Genomic DNA, 13,336 nt, shown 5'->3' with positions numbered 1-13,336 from the left:
CGTGCATCTTGACTGTACCTCTAATGACAGGTATAATCCAGGGTGATACAAAGATAAAAACTAATTACATTTTGCATTATTTTTACTTACCAGTTGACTTACCAGGTAAACACTGCTGTCCCCATCCACCAATCTTGTAAGTTCTGAGTATTTTTCTTTCTTCTTTTTCAACTTCATAGTACTTTGATTTTTTAAAGTTCTGTTTTCATCTAAAAGCTCTTCCACTTTTTCCTGTAGTTTGATTTCAGATAATTTTAAGCTATAGATCTGATGGTGAGATTCTTCCAATTTAGTTCTGAGAAAGTCTTCAGTGTTCTGAGAGCACTGCAGTTCAGTCAGCAGGTGTGCCTGTTCTCTGCTAGTGTTCTCTTCTTTTTCCCTCAAGAACTTCAGGTTTTGCTCTAATGCCTTAAGGTAGCTTTTCACATCATGCTCCACATTTTCAATACAAGCCTTCCATTCCATTTCTTCCCTGCCAGGGTGTTTACAGCCCTGAGTCCCACTGAACACTGACTGCTGGAGGTGCTGCACCATTCCCTCTTCTAACTTGGATGTCAAAAGAGCAATATGGGCATTAAGATCCAAGACTTGCTTTTCCAGCCTAGATACTTCACCCTGAAGGTAACAGTCCCTTTTCCTCAGTACTGCTGTCTGTTGTCTCTGCCTTTGTTTGTAGTGCTCAAAATATTCTGACTGGCTTTTTATTTCATCCTCTTTTGTCTTCAGCTGCTCCTGAAGCCAACGCAACTTTTCCTTGTTCTTCTTCTCTGACTTCTTTTGGTTTTCAACCTATCATTTCAGTGAGATATACAGTTAACAACTGTTAATAACTGTTCACTTATAATTTTTCTTTATTTAATGATAATTCTGCCCTTGTTTTCTGAAAGCTCAGGAATAACACAAGTAGAATTTTTTTAAAGGAAGTAAAATGCTGTATTTAGAGCAAAAAGAACCTGCTTTGTCATTTCAGCCATCACCAAAACATCTCAGTAGGAACTAAATAAAACAAACTCATCCACATCTGCTATTACATGACATACAAGAACCTTTTAAACACATTTTTGAATGTACTAAAGTACATATTAAACCAAAATAAACCTTTGAACTGTAATTCATATATCCAGCTCTGATTTATACAGTAACAGATCCTTAACACTGACAGTACTGTAGCACTGGGGTGTTACAGGGAGTGGAGCTGTGGTTCTGTTACAGAAAACAGGACACACACTTTCCAGAGCCCAGGAATTTTCCCACTGCTCTTCACTGTACCTGTCACCTGTCAGCTCCTCTTATGAGACTGCTGAAAAAGGAGAAAGGAACAGATGCCTTTTGAAACACTTTGAGAAAGGCTTTGGTATTTTCCTTTGCACTGCAGTGTGTTTGAACACAGAGACTTGGAGGTGAAAGATGCCAGTTAAAGGCAGGAGAGGCTTTCATGAGTCCAGTACTGCCCCAGCTTTGAGCAGAGTAAGAGCCACCAGAATCACAGGGACACAGCAGCAACTTTGAAGCGAGACTGAAGGCACAGAGACATGAAGGAATGACTTTTGTTTTTTTTAAGGACTTCTTTAGATCAGTCATTTTGATCATCAGTACTTTCCTAGGACTGGTCAGAAGGAAAATTCAGGTAGATGTGGACTAATATTTTGGTTTGTTAACTCTTGATGGGAATATATGTCTAAGCTTCCCGAGTCTTGAAATATACATTTCACTTTTAATTACAAAAGCAGAGACTATTCCTCATTCTTGTGAATCTTGCCACATAACACTGGTGTCCTGTTAGAGTACTCATCTTTGACCTAAAATGCTGATAAAATGAAAGGATATCTTATGACAAACAGAATTGAAAAACATTGTTTTACTGAAGCCTGTTCCTGAAAACCTTTCACTTATTCTCCACTTTCATGAATCTATCGATTGAGCAAACTAGGTAAAAATGCCTGTTGTATGGGGCTAGGAAGATAAAGTCTGACCTAAGGAATACGCTGAGCAGGTCCTAGGGAGAAAGTAAGAAGGGGGAGCATAAATTTGATCAAGGGCCTGAATTAGAGAAGCAACAGCAGCGCTGTCAAAAACAACAGAGAAATAAAAGGCTGGGAGGCAAAAAAAAAAAAAAAAATCCAAAAATTCTTCTGATTTCTCTTTGGTTGTAGCAAAAGAGAAGAGCTGAGACCATTTATTTCTTTAAAACAGAGGTCATTGGAGATGAGCATGACTTACAAATTATCACAAAGAGGAAATAAACAAGGTCATTTGAAACAACATCCCCTTACCAAGTGGATCAGGTCCTCCTGAATGCTTTGCAGTTTCCCTTTAACACGCAGATTGGCATTTTCAACCTGGCCCAGCTTCACACAAAGTTGATCAATCCTCACAAGAAGTGTTTGGTGTGACAGCTCCAGCTCTCTCATCCTGTGATAGTGAGAATGAACATTTTTGCTAAGTAAATACCACAGCACGGTTCCAGATGGATAAGCAGTCACAAGCAATGCATCAATTTATCTTTTTTTTGCATTTTTCTCACAAAAATAAAATAGTAACAAATTTTTGATCACTAATATAACAAATACTTAATTCTTAACATGTGTACTGGGGTTTGCACATTAGGCTGGAGAGTGTCAAAATTGTTGAAGAGTACCTTTCTGCTGACTTAATAAGAATACCATAAGCAAACACAAGATTTACAAGATTTTTGTTCAATGGAGTTTACCATGCTATATGAAGTAACAACTCACCATAAAGACAACCACGACACTTCAGTCTCTGCACGTACCTGATCATAGGATTTTGGCAGGTTCACAGTCAGTGAAATTCAATTTTTATGCCAGTAAATGCTTCCCATCAAAGCTGACATTACAGGCAACCTACAAGTACCTCTGTTTTGGGGGCTGAAGTGAAAATATCTTACTTGTAACATGCCTTCAGTGGGTACTAAACCCTACAGTGCATAATTGTCTTTGTCCACAAAGATGGATTTTGACAAAATACAGGTTCGCTTTGCCTGTTGCTAGCCAAATGGTATGAAGTGTGATATAAAAATCTTTTTAAAAAGATTATTATTTTGGAAAAAGTCCCATTATTAAAATATTTCTGACAGAATTCCTTGATGAAGTCAAAGCAATTAAAAATTATACAAAAAAATGTTTTAATGTCATTTATATTTCCTATTCTTTTTAACCTTTATATTCTTTAGAACAGTGCTGACTATCAAAACCTTATTATTCTAGTCAAATGTATAATTAATGCATAATGGCACCTTCATCTACTGTAATGGTTTTATAATTGACACACTTAATTAGATGAAGCTTCCTAAAAAAAGGAACTTTTTTTACAACACAAAATTCCAACTTAAATCTTATTTTAAAAGGAAAGAAATATACTTGACAAACAGAATTTGCATCATACAAATATTTAAGAATGAAACATCCTGAGAAATCTGCCTGGTTATTTGCAAAAATATGCTAGACCATGCTGTAAATCTTACTTAAATAATAATTCTTAAAAAATTATTATTGCATTTCTATTCTGACAGATATACAAAATATACATGAATCTTCTCCAACACACTAAAACCACAGAAAGACTTTCTTTCTGCTGGTTCTGCATGTATCATTTGACAACCAGTACACAGGGCAAAGTGAAGAGTACATTTGTCACATAACAATAAATTTTAATGCAACCCCCCTCTTCCATTTACCTATTTCTCAGGATGGAATTTGACTCCACGCAGTCCTCCAGAACACCTTTCAGTTTTTCCCTTGACTTTTCCAGCTCTTTTATTCTGAGAGTCAAATTCTCTTCTCCAGCACTGTTTACTTTTTCATCAGGTGTGCCTGCATCTTCTAATTCCTGCAAAACCCAGGGAGTAGCAATTTTAACACTGAAATTCAGGATAGCAAATTCTTCATTACTGGGCATTCTAATACAGTAACAAAATTCTGGTTCTTTTCCAGATGAAGGATTCATGATGAAAAAGAGCCCAAATTAGGTTCTCAGTGTTCTACAGTCTAAGCCTGCAGTAACAGAGTCTAAGCCTCTGATGATCAAATGAACTGTGCTTCTTGATTCTGAATACATTTATTATTTATGAGAAAGTCTCATTTCATTAGCCTTATTAGCATGTGTGAAGGGAGCTGCCATTCACAACCCAAGATCCCCATAAAAGATTCAGTTAGACTAATTAATAAAGGAATTAGCCATCAAAGTTTTGAAAAGAGAATAATTTTCTACTAAACATGGGAGTTCATAAACTGTGTATGTTTACTTTGGATAAATATATTACATTATTATTGTTTTAAGACAGCAGACTAAAAAAGAATATTTCCTATTCAAAAGGCATTCCATAACTATTTCAGAGAAAACATTCTGTTTATTTAATTGGTATTTTGGAATTCAGCATGCTGTATTTTATTTGTATCTACTTCACTTCTGACAGGTAATGAAACCATAGCTGAAAGAAACTTTCAAATTTGGGCTTGAGAAGGCAAACTAAGGTTGGTTCTTTTCTTCTGCCTCTTTCAGTCATAGGTCTAAAAATTCTTCAGAAACTCACTTCAATAAGTTTAGTCTTAGAACTGTGTCCTGGTTTCTGCTGGGACAGAGATAATTTTCTCCTTAGAAGCTGGCACAGCGCTGTGTTTTGGATTTGGGATGAGAATAATGCTGATCACACTCTGATGTTTTGGCTGCTGCTCAGCAGTGCTCACCCTGTGTCAAGGACTCTTCAGTGGCTCCTGTCTGCCAGTGAGGAGCTGCACCAGGAGCTGGGGGGGAGCACAGCTGGGACAGCAGGTCCAAACTGTCCAAAGGGATATTCCACACCACAGAGCTTCATTATACAAACTGAAGGGAATTACCCAGGGAGGGACTGATTGCTGTCCAGGAACTGGGAGGCTGTTGGTCAGCAGGTGTAGTGCAAAGCACACTTGCTTGTCTTGAGTCCTGTTAAATTCTTCCTCTTTCTCCTTATAATTACAATTATTAGCATCAGCATAATATTATAGCAATATTTTTTCTCAGTTATTAAATTGTTTCTCAACCCAAGAGATCTACCTTTTCTTTCTGATTCTCCTCCCCACCAGTGGAGGGAGGGTGTGGAGGGACCAAGGCTGCATGGTGCTGGCTGTCAGCTGTGTTAAACCTCAACCAGCTGCCACCTGTGAAATGATTAAATGATTTTGCTACATTTGTGTTGCTATGGAATTGGATCTGTTACTGGAATTCAACCAGATTTTGGATTTATTACCAAGGAAATAATGCAATTACTGTTGGGTTTTTTGGGTTTTTTTGGCGGACAAATGCTGAATCTACAGTGCAAATAAGAACATAAAAGTAACTTTTTTATATTGATGAATAGAAAATGGCACAAAATCAGTGCAAAAGAATAAAAAACCCAGTTCTCTTATCAGCTCATGTTTTGATGTTTTGTTATGTGCTATTCACAGGTTCAGTCAACAAAGTTACATAGAGTAACGTTGGTCAGTTGTATGAACTCACTGGCCTTGCGTCAGCTGTAAAAGGACGTAGAACTGAAACAACTCAGGCACCCCTCAGCCTCTTAAGAAGACATGATATTGAAAAGCTTCAAGTATGCATAGACATAAAAGAATAAATCCATGTGGACAACAAAGTTCACACTTTTTGTGATACCAAGTCCCATCACTTCCCAGAGACCATGCACCCCTGAGACATGTTAACATAATTATGGCTCTCCCCTGGATGATATAATTTCCCAAATGGAACAGTGTCTTCAATTTAGACTTCCTTGAGACATCAGTAATTTGTTTTTACTTGTTATTTGTAAATTGAATAGACACCCTGTTCTGTGACAATGGTTATATCTGAACAGCACTGCAAAAGGCACATATAATAACAGTGAACATTGTTACTTTTCTCATTAATAATTTACAGTGGAAGCCAAATTAATATCATTTGCAACTCTAGCATGAAACCAGAAAAGCTGTTACAAGTGACACAAGCAATGAGAAAGTTACAGTTTCCTTCTTCACTTATACAGTTGGGACAGATGATTTGAAAGCTGTGTCACAAAAAGGGAAAATCAGGCCCAAATTATGTGATTCAGTCCATCTTGTCTGGAACTGAATCACAAATAATAGAATCACTAAGACTGGAAAAGATCTCTAACAGCACCAAGATCAACCACCAACACAGCAGTGCCAAGTCCAGCATTAAAGCATGTCCCCAAGTGCCACAGCCACACCTTTGAACATTTCCAAGGATGGTGATTCTACCACCTCCCTGGATAGCCTACTCCAAAGCCTGAACATCCTGTTAACACACTGTACCCATTCTCAGCTCTACTGTAAATACCAATATACAACAGATAGTAAGACTGTAATGATCTGTTTTCCCGAAGTACAAATCCTGCTAGTTCCATGCAGAAAAAAACCATCATAAATGCAATGGAAAATGTCAATTTTCAATCAGCCAGTTATCTTGAGAAAACTGTCCCATGTAAATGACAATGTAATGACAAAACACATACCAAAGTAAGGCAATGAAACTGCTCATACCTTCTCTGCCTTTAAGAACACCCTCTCCTGTCCGTGCAGCGTGCTTGTTGTGGGAGCCATGGGCTCTGACCATCCCATCTTTGTGCTTGTAGTTCCTTATTCAAAACAGAGATGAGCAAATCTGTGTCTATGAGAAGTGTTTCTTTGCCAAGAAAATCCTTGTTCCTTCACTGGCACCAGGTTTGATTATCTAAGCTGTGTTGTGGTCCTTTGCTTTTGAGTCATGCCAGGACTCTCTCTTGCAGTGGCGGCCTTATTTTCCCACATTCTGTCATCACACTGCTAAAAACCATAACTAAAACATGAAAAATTTCTATTTGAAAACAGATTCCCTAAATGCTTGTTCCTTTTGAACAATATATTGTGAGCAACACATTCTTTTGGGGACTGAGATTCCAGACTTATGCATGATCCTTGTTTCCAAGGTAAATTGTGCTTTCTACCAGGGTTATTCCAACCCTGACATCAGCCACAATTTGCTGCATGTGACTGAATTAATCTTGTGGAGTGTCTCAGCTCCTTCTGTAGGTAAATGCTCTTGTCCAGTGATTCTCTGTGCAGAGTACTTCTCTTCAGAGCCTGATAATTATCTGAGAAAACAGGCTGCTTCTGAGGCTGATTCCAGCACCTTCAACAGTTTCCTCAGTCCTTCATAGTTGTTCATTGCCTTATGTTATCTTTCTCAATCATAATTTCCACTTCATGTGATGTGTTATTTTTTTATTTTTTATTTTTTTATATTGTAACCAGCTACTTCATGTTGGAGTTCAGTGTGTCCATGGGAGTAGATTTGTTTCACAAATATGATTTTCAAGAAAACGTGACGGAGGAGAAAGTTATCTTCTAATATTGTGCTCTTAATGTTTGCATCTTGCCTCAACACTTCAGAAATAATTAAAATTATCTATTTATTCATATTGCCTTTACAGTTCTGAAGCATTTATTTGCTTTTCCTTCTTTGAAAGAGTAATATTTTTTCATTTTCTAACCATTCTCTTAAAAGGTCTTTGCAACTTCCTTTTTTTTCCAGCGTGTGCTTCACCCCAAATTTTTCTTGCAGTTCAGGTGGTCAATGATTGATTATCTACCTCTGCTGGTAGAGGTTGTGCCATTTTTGCTAATGATGATGTTTTTTCATTTTACCTGAGAGGATGCCATGATTTCCAAATATTCAAATTCAACTATTTCTCTGCTTATCACATTTATCTACATGATCATTTCTCCAAGTCCTTTCTTCTTGAAGAGATCACTGAGCACAGCACATCATGCATTCTCTTTTCCTGACCTCTCAGGCCACCATGGAATCTGTCATTTTCCCAGTGCTGTCTTTACAAGACATTGCCTTTCTTTTCAATAAACATTCAAAGAATCATATTTCCCACACAGTTCTCACCCACTTTAAAGTTTTCATACTTCAATCTACCATCTTGCTTTTCTCCAAAACCCTTCCATTCTGCACCTGTGGATTTCCAATTTAGGAGTTTAATATGAATTTGACCACTGCAGGGATGTAAACCTTTATTTGTTTCCAACTTTGAACAGTTTGCTTCCTTTCAGCTATTTACTACAGACAACTTATTGTCAAACCATTAGCTTTTTTAATACAGATATTAAAAAGGAGATCCTGTGTTTCTTGGGTGAAATGCAAACCACATTTGTTGAAAGCATGCAGTATGGAGACAAAGATCTCAGTACTGTAAGAAAACCATTTGGTAGATAACAGTTCACATAGCAGCCAGTAATTGCACTTGTATTTTTCTGCTGTTTGGTTGGTGGGAGAGTCTAAGTCCTGTTTGTAATTTTTTTCAGTGTTTATGATGTGCTGGTCTTTATTTGATTGTGAAATCATTGCAGCTTGAAGCCATATCTTTTAAAAAGTCTCTAATTTTAATTTTGCAGCTTCAAGTATTATGCAAACTGATTTATGAAAAAAAAATGCACCAATTTAAAGCTGCTTGATAAATATTTTCCGTGTTTTTGCATGTGGACTCAGCTTTTCACTCCATAGCTTCTTTTAATAGCCTGTAAACAAAATGAAACCAAAACAGAAAACAAAAATAACAAGGAAAAGAAAAAGTCTGCTAAGCTTTAGATAAAAAACATTACTTTAGAAATATGTGTTGGTATCAACCCTAAATTCACAGACTGCTCAATACCTGAATGTTTTATATTACCTTCAGAACAACTAGAACCAAAATTACTATCAGTAAATCACCTGGTTTGCCTTGAAATTATTAACATTGTTGACAAGTCCAACTATAATTAAGTCTCTTAGAATTGGCTTTTTTGTGTTAGATTAACCAGAGACAGATTCATTTCTGGCAAGATGAATTAAAGAACATTGCCCTTCAAACCAGCACCACAATGTGATGTGAGCTCCTAGAAATGTCAAAATCTGAGTAGTTATGTGGCTGCACAGTCATTATTCCTGTGTTATCTCCTCAAAATGCTTGTCACCAAGCTTGAATTTAATTACTTGAGTGCTTATTGTTGACAGGAAGAGTAGTACATTATATCAGCATAATGCATTTTTTGAAGACTATAAAAATTTTCAATTTATTTTATTTTTTTTCTCTTTTAATCTAAGAGGAATCCAGAATACTATCAGGTAATATCAGAATGGAAACCTATAAATCCCTTGAATGCATAACATGACAAAATATTTTAAATGGAATTTTAAAAATGCTAGTGATTTCACTGTTTATTGAATGTTTATAAAGTATTTCTAGATTTGGCCAGTATATCTTTCAACATATTTAAAAACATATATATTCCTCCAGCTGTTAGCACCTCTTACTGGGACTGGTATAAAAAACATGGAGGAAATTCCAAAGGCAATAGTTTGATAACTCTTTTAACATTACTCTTTCCAACTTATCTTAACCAAAATAGCATCTGTCTTATCTCATCCAAAAATTCATTTCAGAATGTGGAAAGGTGAACAGTTTACTACAAGGCTTCACCTTTCTTCAAACACCTTTCTATAAGCATATGCTCAATCTTTACAAAATTAACAAAATTTCAGAAGCAATCCTGAAAATACTGAAAAATTTTGTTCCATTTCAACTACTTTTCAACTTCTAACAATCTAAAGAAAGCTTCTGCACTTTTAAGAAAACAATAATATCTGAGAATTACATTCTACCCATCTGCATTTGTTACCATTTTATTGAAAAAATTATTGAAAAGTAAAAAGCATATGCAGCAATGCTTGTAATAAAAGCCCAGAGCAAGTTCAAAAGAGCATCAACAGAAAGATGATAACTGAACATACTGGACCTGAAAACCCTAGAAAAAGCCCATAATAACACAGGTCTGATTTCTCAAAAGTATTTGAGATCTGGGCAGTAGAAAGCATTGTTTCATGCTAACAATATTGTTTCATGCTCATAATAGGGGCTTAGGGTAATGATTGTCACCATTCTTTTTCAGTTACAGTACTGAGAGCAGTTTCAAAGATGTTGATTAAACTCCCACTATAAGGAGATTCCTTGAAAATAATTCACAACAGATTACAAAGAAAAAAAAGCTTAGAAATTTTGTAAAGGTAAAAGCATTATGTATTATTGGGTTAAAAACAAAAAAAAAACCAAAAACCAGAACCCAACAACAGTAACGATACAAATACTGTATAATATTCAGTAGCTTTAAAGCATAGTTTAATCCTCAGTTAGGCTGCTGAGTTACCATCCTTCCTGAAAGGCAGTGTGGAACTTGCACTGCTGCAGGGGACAGGACTGGGACTGATTTTCTAAAGTGCATTTCCCTCTTGCTCTCTGTGAAAGGTGAGTACTGGTGGTATGGCTCCTGCCACAGCTGAAGAAATTCACTGCCTTTAGCACTGGGCTGAAAGGACCAGGACACTGGGAAAGGACAGTGAGAGTGATGGCAATGTCTCAAGGGAGAGGCACAGAGGATTTTTATCCTCACCCTTTCCATGTTGTGTCATTCACATTGCAAGCCTCAAATCACCTCATAAAAGGGAAAATTTGCTATTATTTCCTAAGTTATTTCATGGCCTCAAGGATCTGGAGGAAGTGAAATCAACTCTTTATTTTGCATGGGTGGTTATGCTCACAGGGCTACTTAGAAAGCAAAACTTGGGCCAAGTGATTCTTTGCCTCCTCTCCATCCAGCATGACAGAAGGCAGGAACCTACAGCAATAACTGAACTTTGAGACAAAATGTAACTGCTCTGCAAGAATGGAAGGCACTCACTGCAGCTATGGCACTCAGTATCTTTGAATACAAAATCATTTCTCATTGAAAAGCCAATCACTTTCTGCAGAAATCTAGGAAGGAAAGTATCCAAGCTGGACTTTATAGATGGCTCTTCCTGTCTGTGCAGGTGCAACCAGTATGCCCTTCCTCATGGTTTCAGGGTCTTAAAAACAATCCCCAAAACATGGCAAAATCTAGGAGTCAAAAACTGAGTACAAAGAAATACAAAGAATACCAACCACACGTCTCGGCTCAGTTGTGTCATCAAGGCCACAGAATGAATGCTAGTGAAAAAAACAAAAAAAGGAACAAAAACTATAACATAAGATCAAAAGAAAATGAGGAAAAAAGAAAAGAAAGAAGATGTAAGATATGTAATATGAAATCCAGTGACATTACAGCAGTTAGTCTTACATCATTAATTGAGTTCATCTGAAAGAAAGACACAGTATACCAATCTTACTCTAAAAGCAGTAAAAAAATCAGTATTTGAGAGCAGTTTTACAATGGCAAAATCTGTGGATTTTTTAACTTCATAGATATTAGGCTTGATTTTGTGATTCACTTAAAGAAGTACTTATAATTACACACACTAAATCTTTCCTGAATCAAGGCTTACCAATCCAAGGGCACAACCTAAATGCAACTGAAATAGCAGAGAATCAGCTTTGAGAAGAGCACAGCGTGTTTAAACAGCATTTGTTCCTAATATATCAACCCACAGATTAAAAGTGAGATTTTTTATTATTCTTCTGTACAGGGTCTAGAAACAGGACAGTTTGCTGAAGAATTTATATGGAAGAAATACTGTAATACTTATGTTTTGATTTTACACAAAACTTAAAAACTGAATCCACTCCTAAAGGAAAATGAAAAGTCATACTCAGATACAGTAAGTGGTGCATCCCTTAGCTACCACCAGCTATAAATGCTGCTGTTCCTTCAAAAGCATAAGGATCTTCTGCCCACAAGAAATTATTGTGCTCAGCATCAGTAGCATGCAAGTGTCAGTCTGCACATTAACACATTAAACCTTGAGAAGAACAATGAGGTAAAATGATACCATCCATTGCTTCCCTGAAAACACAATCTTCCTTTGGGCCATCAGAATGGGATTTAATCCCAGGGAAAAAATAATTCAAATGTAATAGGGATAGAAGGAAGCCCTAAGCCCATCCAGAAGCTGAAGGCCAATAGAAAGAGATGAAGCTTTTTTGAGGTTTCTTGCTAATGTAACATTAAAGCAAAGAGGATGTTAATCATTTTAACTCATTACCAGCTTTCTGCTAAGCTTGTGATTAAGCTCTTTCTTTTCCAATGCTTTTCCACATCCATCCGGCTGATGAACCAGCAGAGATAATGCTATTTTCCATTTCCAAAATTATCAGTCTGGCTAATCCTATACCTGCCCTGTAAACTCTAATGGCAATGCCTTAAAGGCCTGCATTTTGGCAAGAGCAACATCTAGAGATGTTTTATTTTTTAGAACAGGTGGATAAACAGTAATATTTGAAATAATTAATATGTACAAGTATTGTCTATCCCTCAACGTTTCTCTGCTTTGAGGAGTTAAGTGCAGCACCTTAGACATCACTGGCTGCTAGGCAGGAACAGCTTCAGGCACAGACATGGTCTGGGGCAGAAGAGGGCAAAGGCAGCAGAACAGCCCTTTTAAGGGTGAAAAGAGCCCTTTTAAGGGTGAATAGTGCCCGTGTTTCTCTGTCAGTGCCAACATGGAGCACTGCCCAACAGATGCAGACAGAGCAGCTCCAGCCATGTCATTGTGGGGGTGATGTAAAGCATTAATTAGCAACAGCAGCAGACAGCCCAGCTCCTGCAGGCTCTTCTGCTCTTCCACAAACCCAGACAGGTATCACAGTCTCAAAAGTGCAGGATAAGTACAGCAGAGCGGAGACAACTACTGTGGGAGCAGAAGGGGCTGAGGAAGATGCTGAGGGAATTGGAATAGTTGCTGGAAGTGCAACTGGGAGGACTGCCACATCCTGGAAGCAGATGAAGGGATGCTGGATCAGAGAAGGGTGAGGAAGAAACTTTTCCACACCCAGTGAGCTGCTCCCTGAATCCTCCCTCTTTTATGCCAACCCCACTGAGCCTTTTCAACTCCCTCCAGAGTCCTGCAAAAGCTTTCCTTTTGCCCTTTTACCCATTCTCATCCCAAGAGAAAAATACAATGAGAACTGCACTAAGGTCTCCATTCTGCCCAGCAGTAGGTTTATATAGGATTACATGCCCATAAATGCTGAAGAAATTGAACCTGGGACATGACTCTTGTTGGCATCTAGGCAGTGGTTCAGCAAAGGTAACATAACTAAAACACTCTGCTGGGGCTGGAGAAAAACCCATTGTCAGTCCATGCTCTCTGCAGAGCAGCCTAAACTCCACAGACCTGGGAAAACCTGAGCCCACACGCCACAAACCTTGCACCATCCCTTGCTTGGGAGCCACAGTGACACAAATTCATTTGCTGTCTGAAGCCTTGGTCAGAGCTTCTTTCAAAAAAAAAAAAATCAGATCCATCATATCAACCTTTTTCTATATTAAAACAAGAAATACTCCTTAAT

The 13,336-nt window shown here is 37.5% G+C and overlaps 1 protein-coding gene across 15 annotated transcripts in view; it reads right to left on the bottom strand.

Moving 5' to 3' along the window:
* Positions 1 to 13,336, bottom strand: part of JAKMIP1 (janus kinase and microtubule interacting protein 1) — a 230,248-nt gene that overhangs the window by 75,816 nt on the left and 141,096 nt on the right. For 6 of the 15 annotated variants that reach the window (XM_063157598.1, XM_063157597.1, XM_063157601.1 and 3 more), the window contains exons 1-4: positions 6,534 to 8,473; positions 3,698 to 3,849; positions 2,274 to 2,412; positions 91 to 789 (exon numbers count right to left, since the gene is read on the bottom strand). In XM_063157598.1, the coding sequence (XP_063013668.1) occupies positions 91 to 789; positions 2,274 to 2,412; positions 3,698 to 3,849; positions 6,534 to 6,611 (1,068 nt within the window). In that variant the 5' untranslated portion in view covers positions 6,612 to 8,473. Of the gene's footprint in view, positions 1 to 90; positions 790 to 2,273; positions 2,413 to 3,697; positions 3,850 to 6,533; positions 8,556 to 10,993; positions 11,070 to 13,336 lie in introns of those variants that run through there. The other 9 variants (XM_063157607.1, XM_063157610.1, XM_063157606.1 and 6 more) reach the window with 3 other exon arrangements.

Source organism: Melospiza melodia, chromosome 5, assembly GCF_035770615.1.
Source record: "Melospiza melodia melodia isolate bMelMel2 chromosome 5, bMelMel2.pri, whole genome shotgun sequence".
Taxonomy (NCBI): domain Eukaryota; kingdom Metazoa; phylum Chordata; class Aves; order Passeriformes; family Passerellidae; genus Melospiza; species Melospiza melodia.
This window is presented reverse-complemented; position numbering and strand designations above follow the sequence as displayed.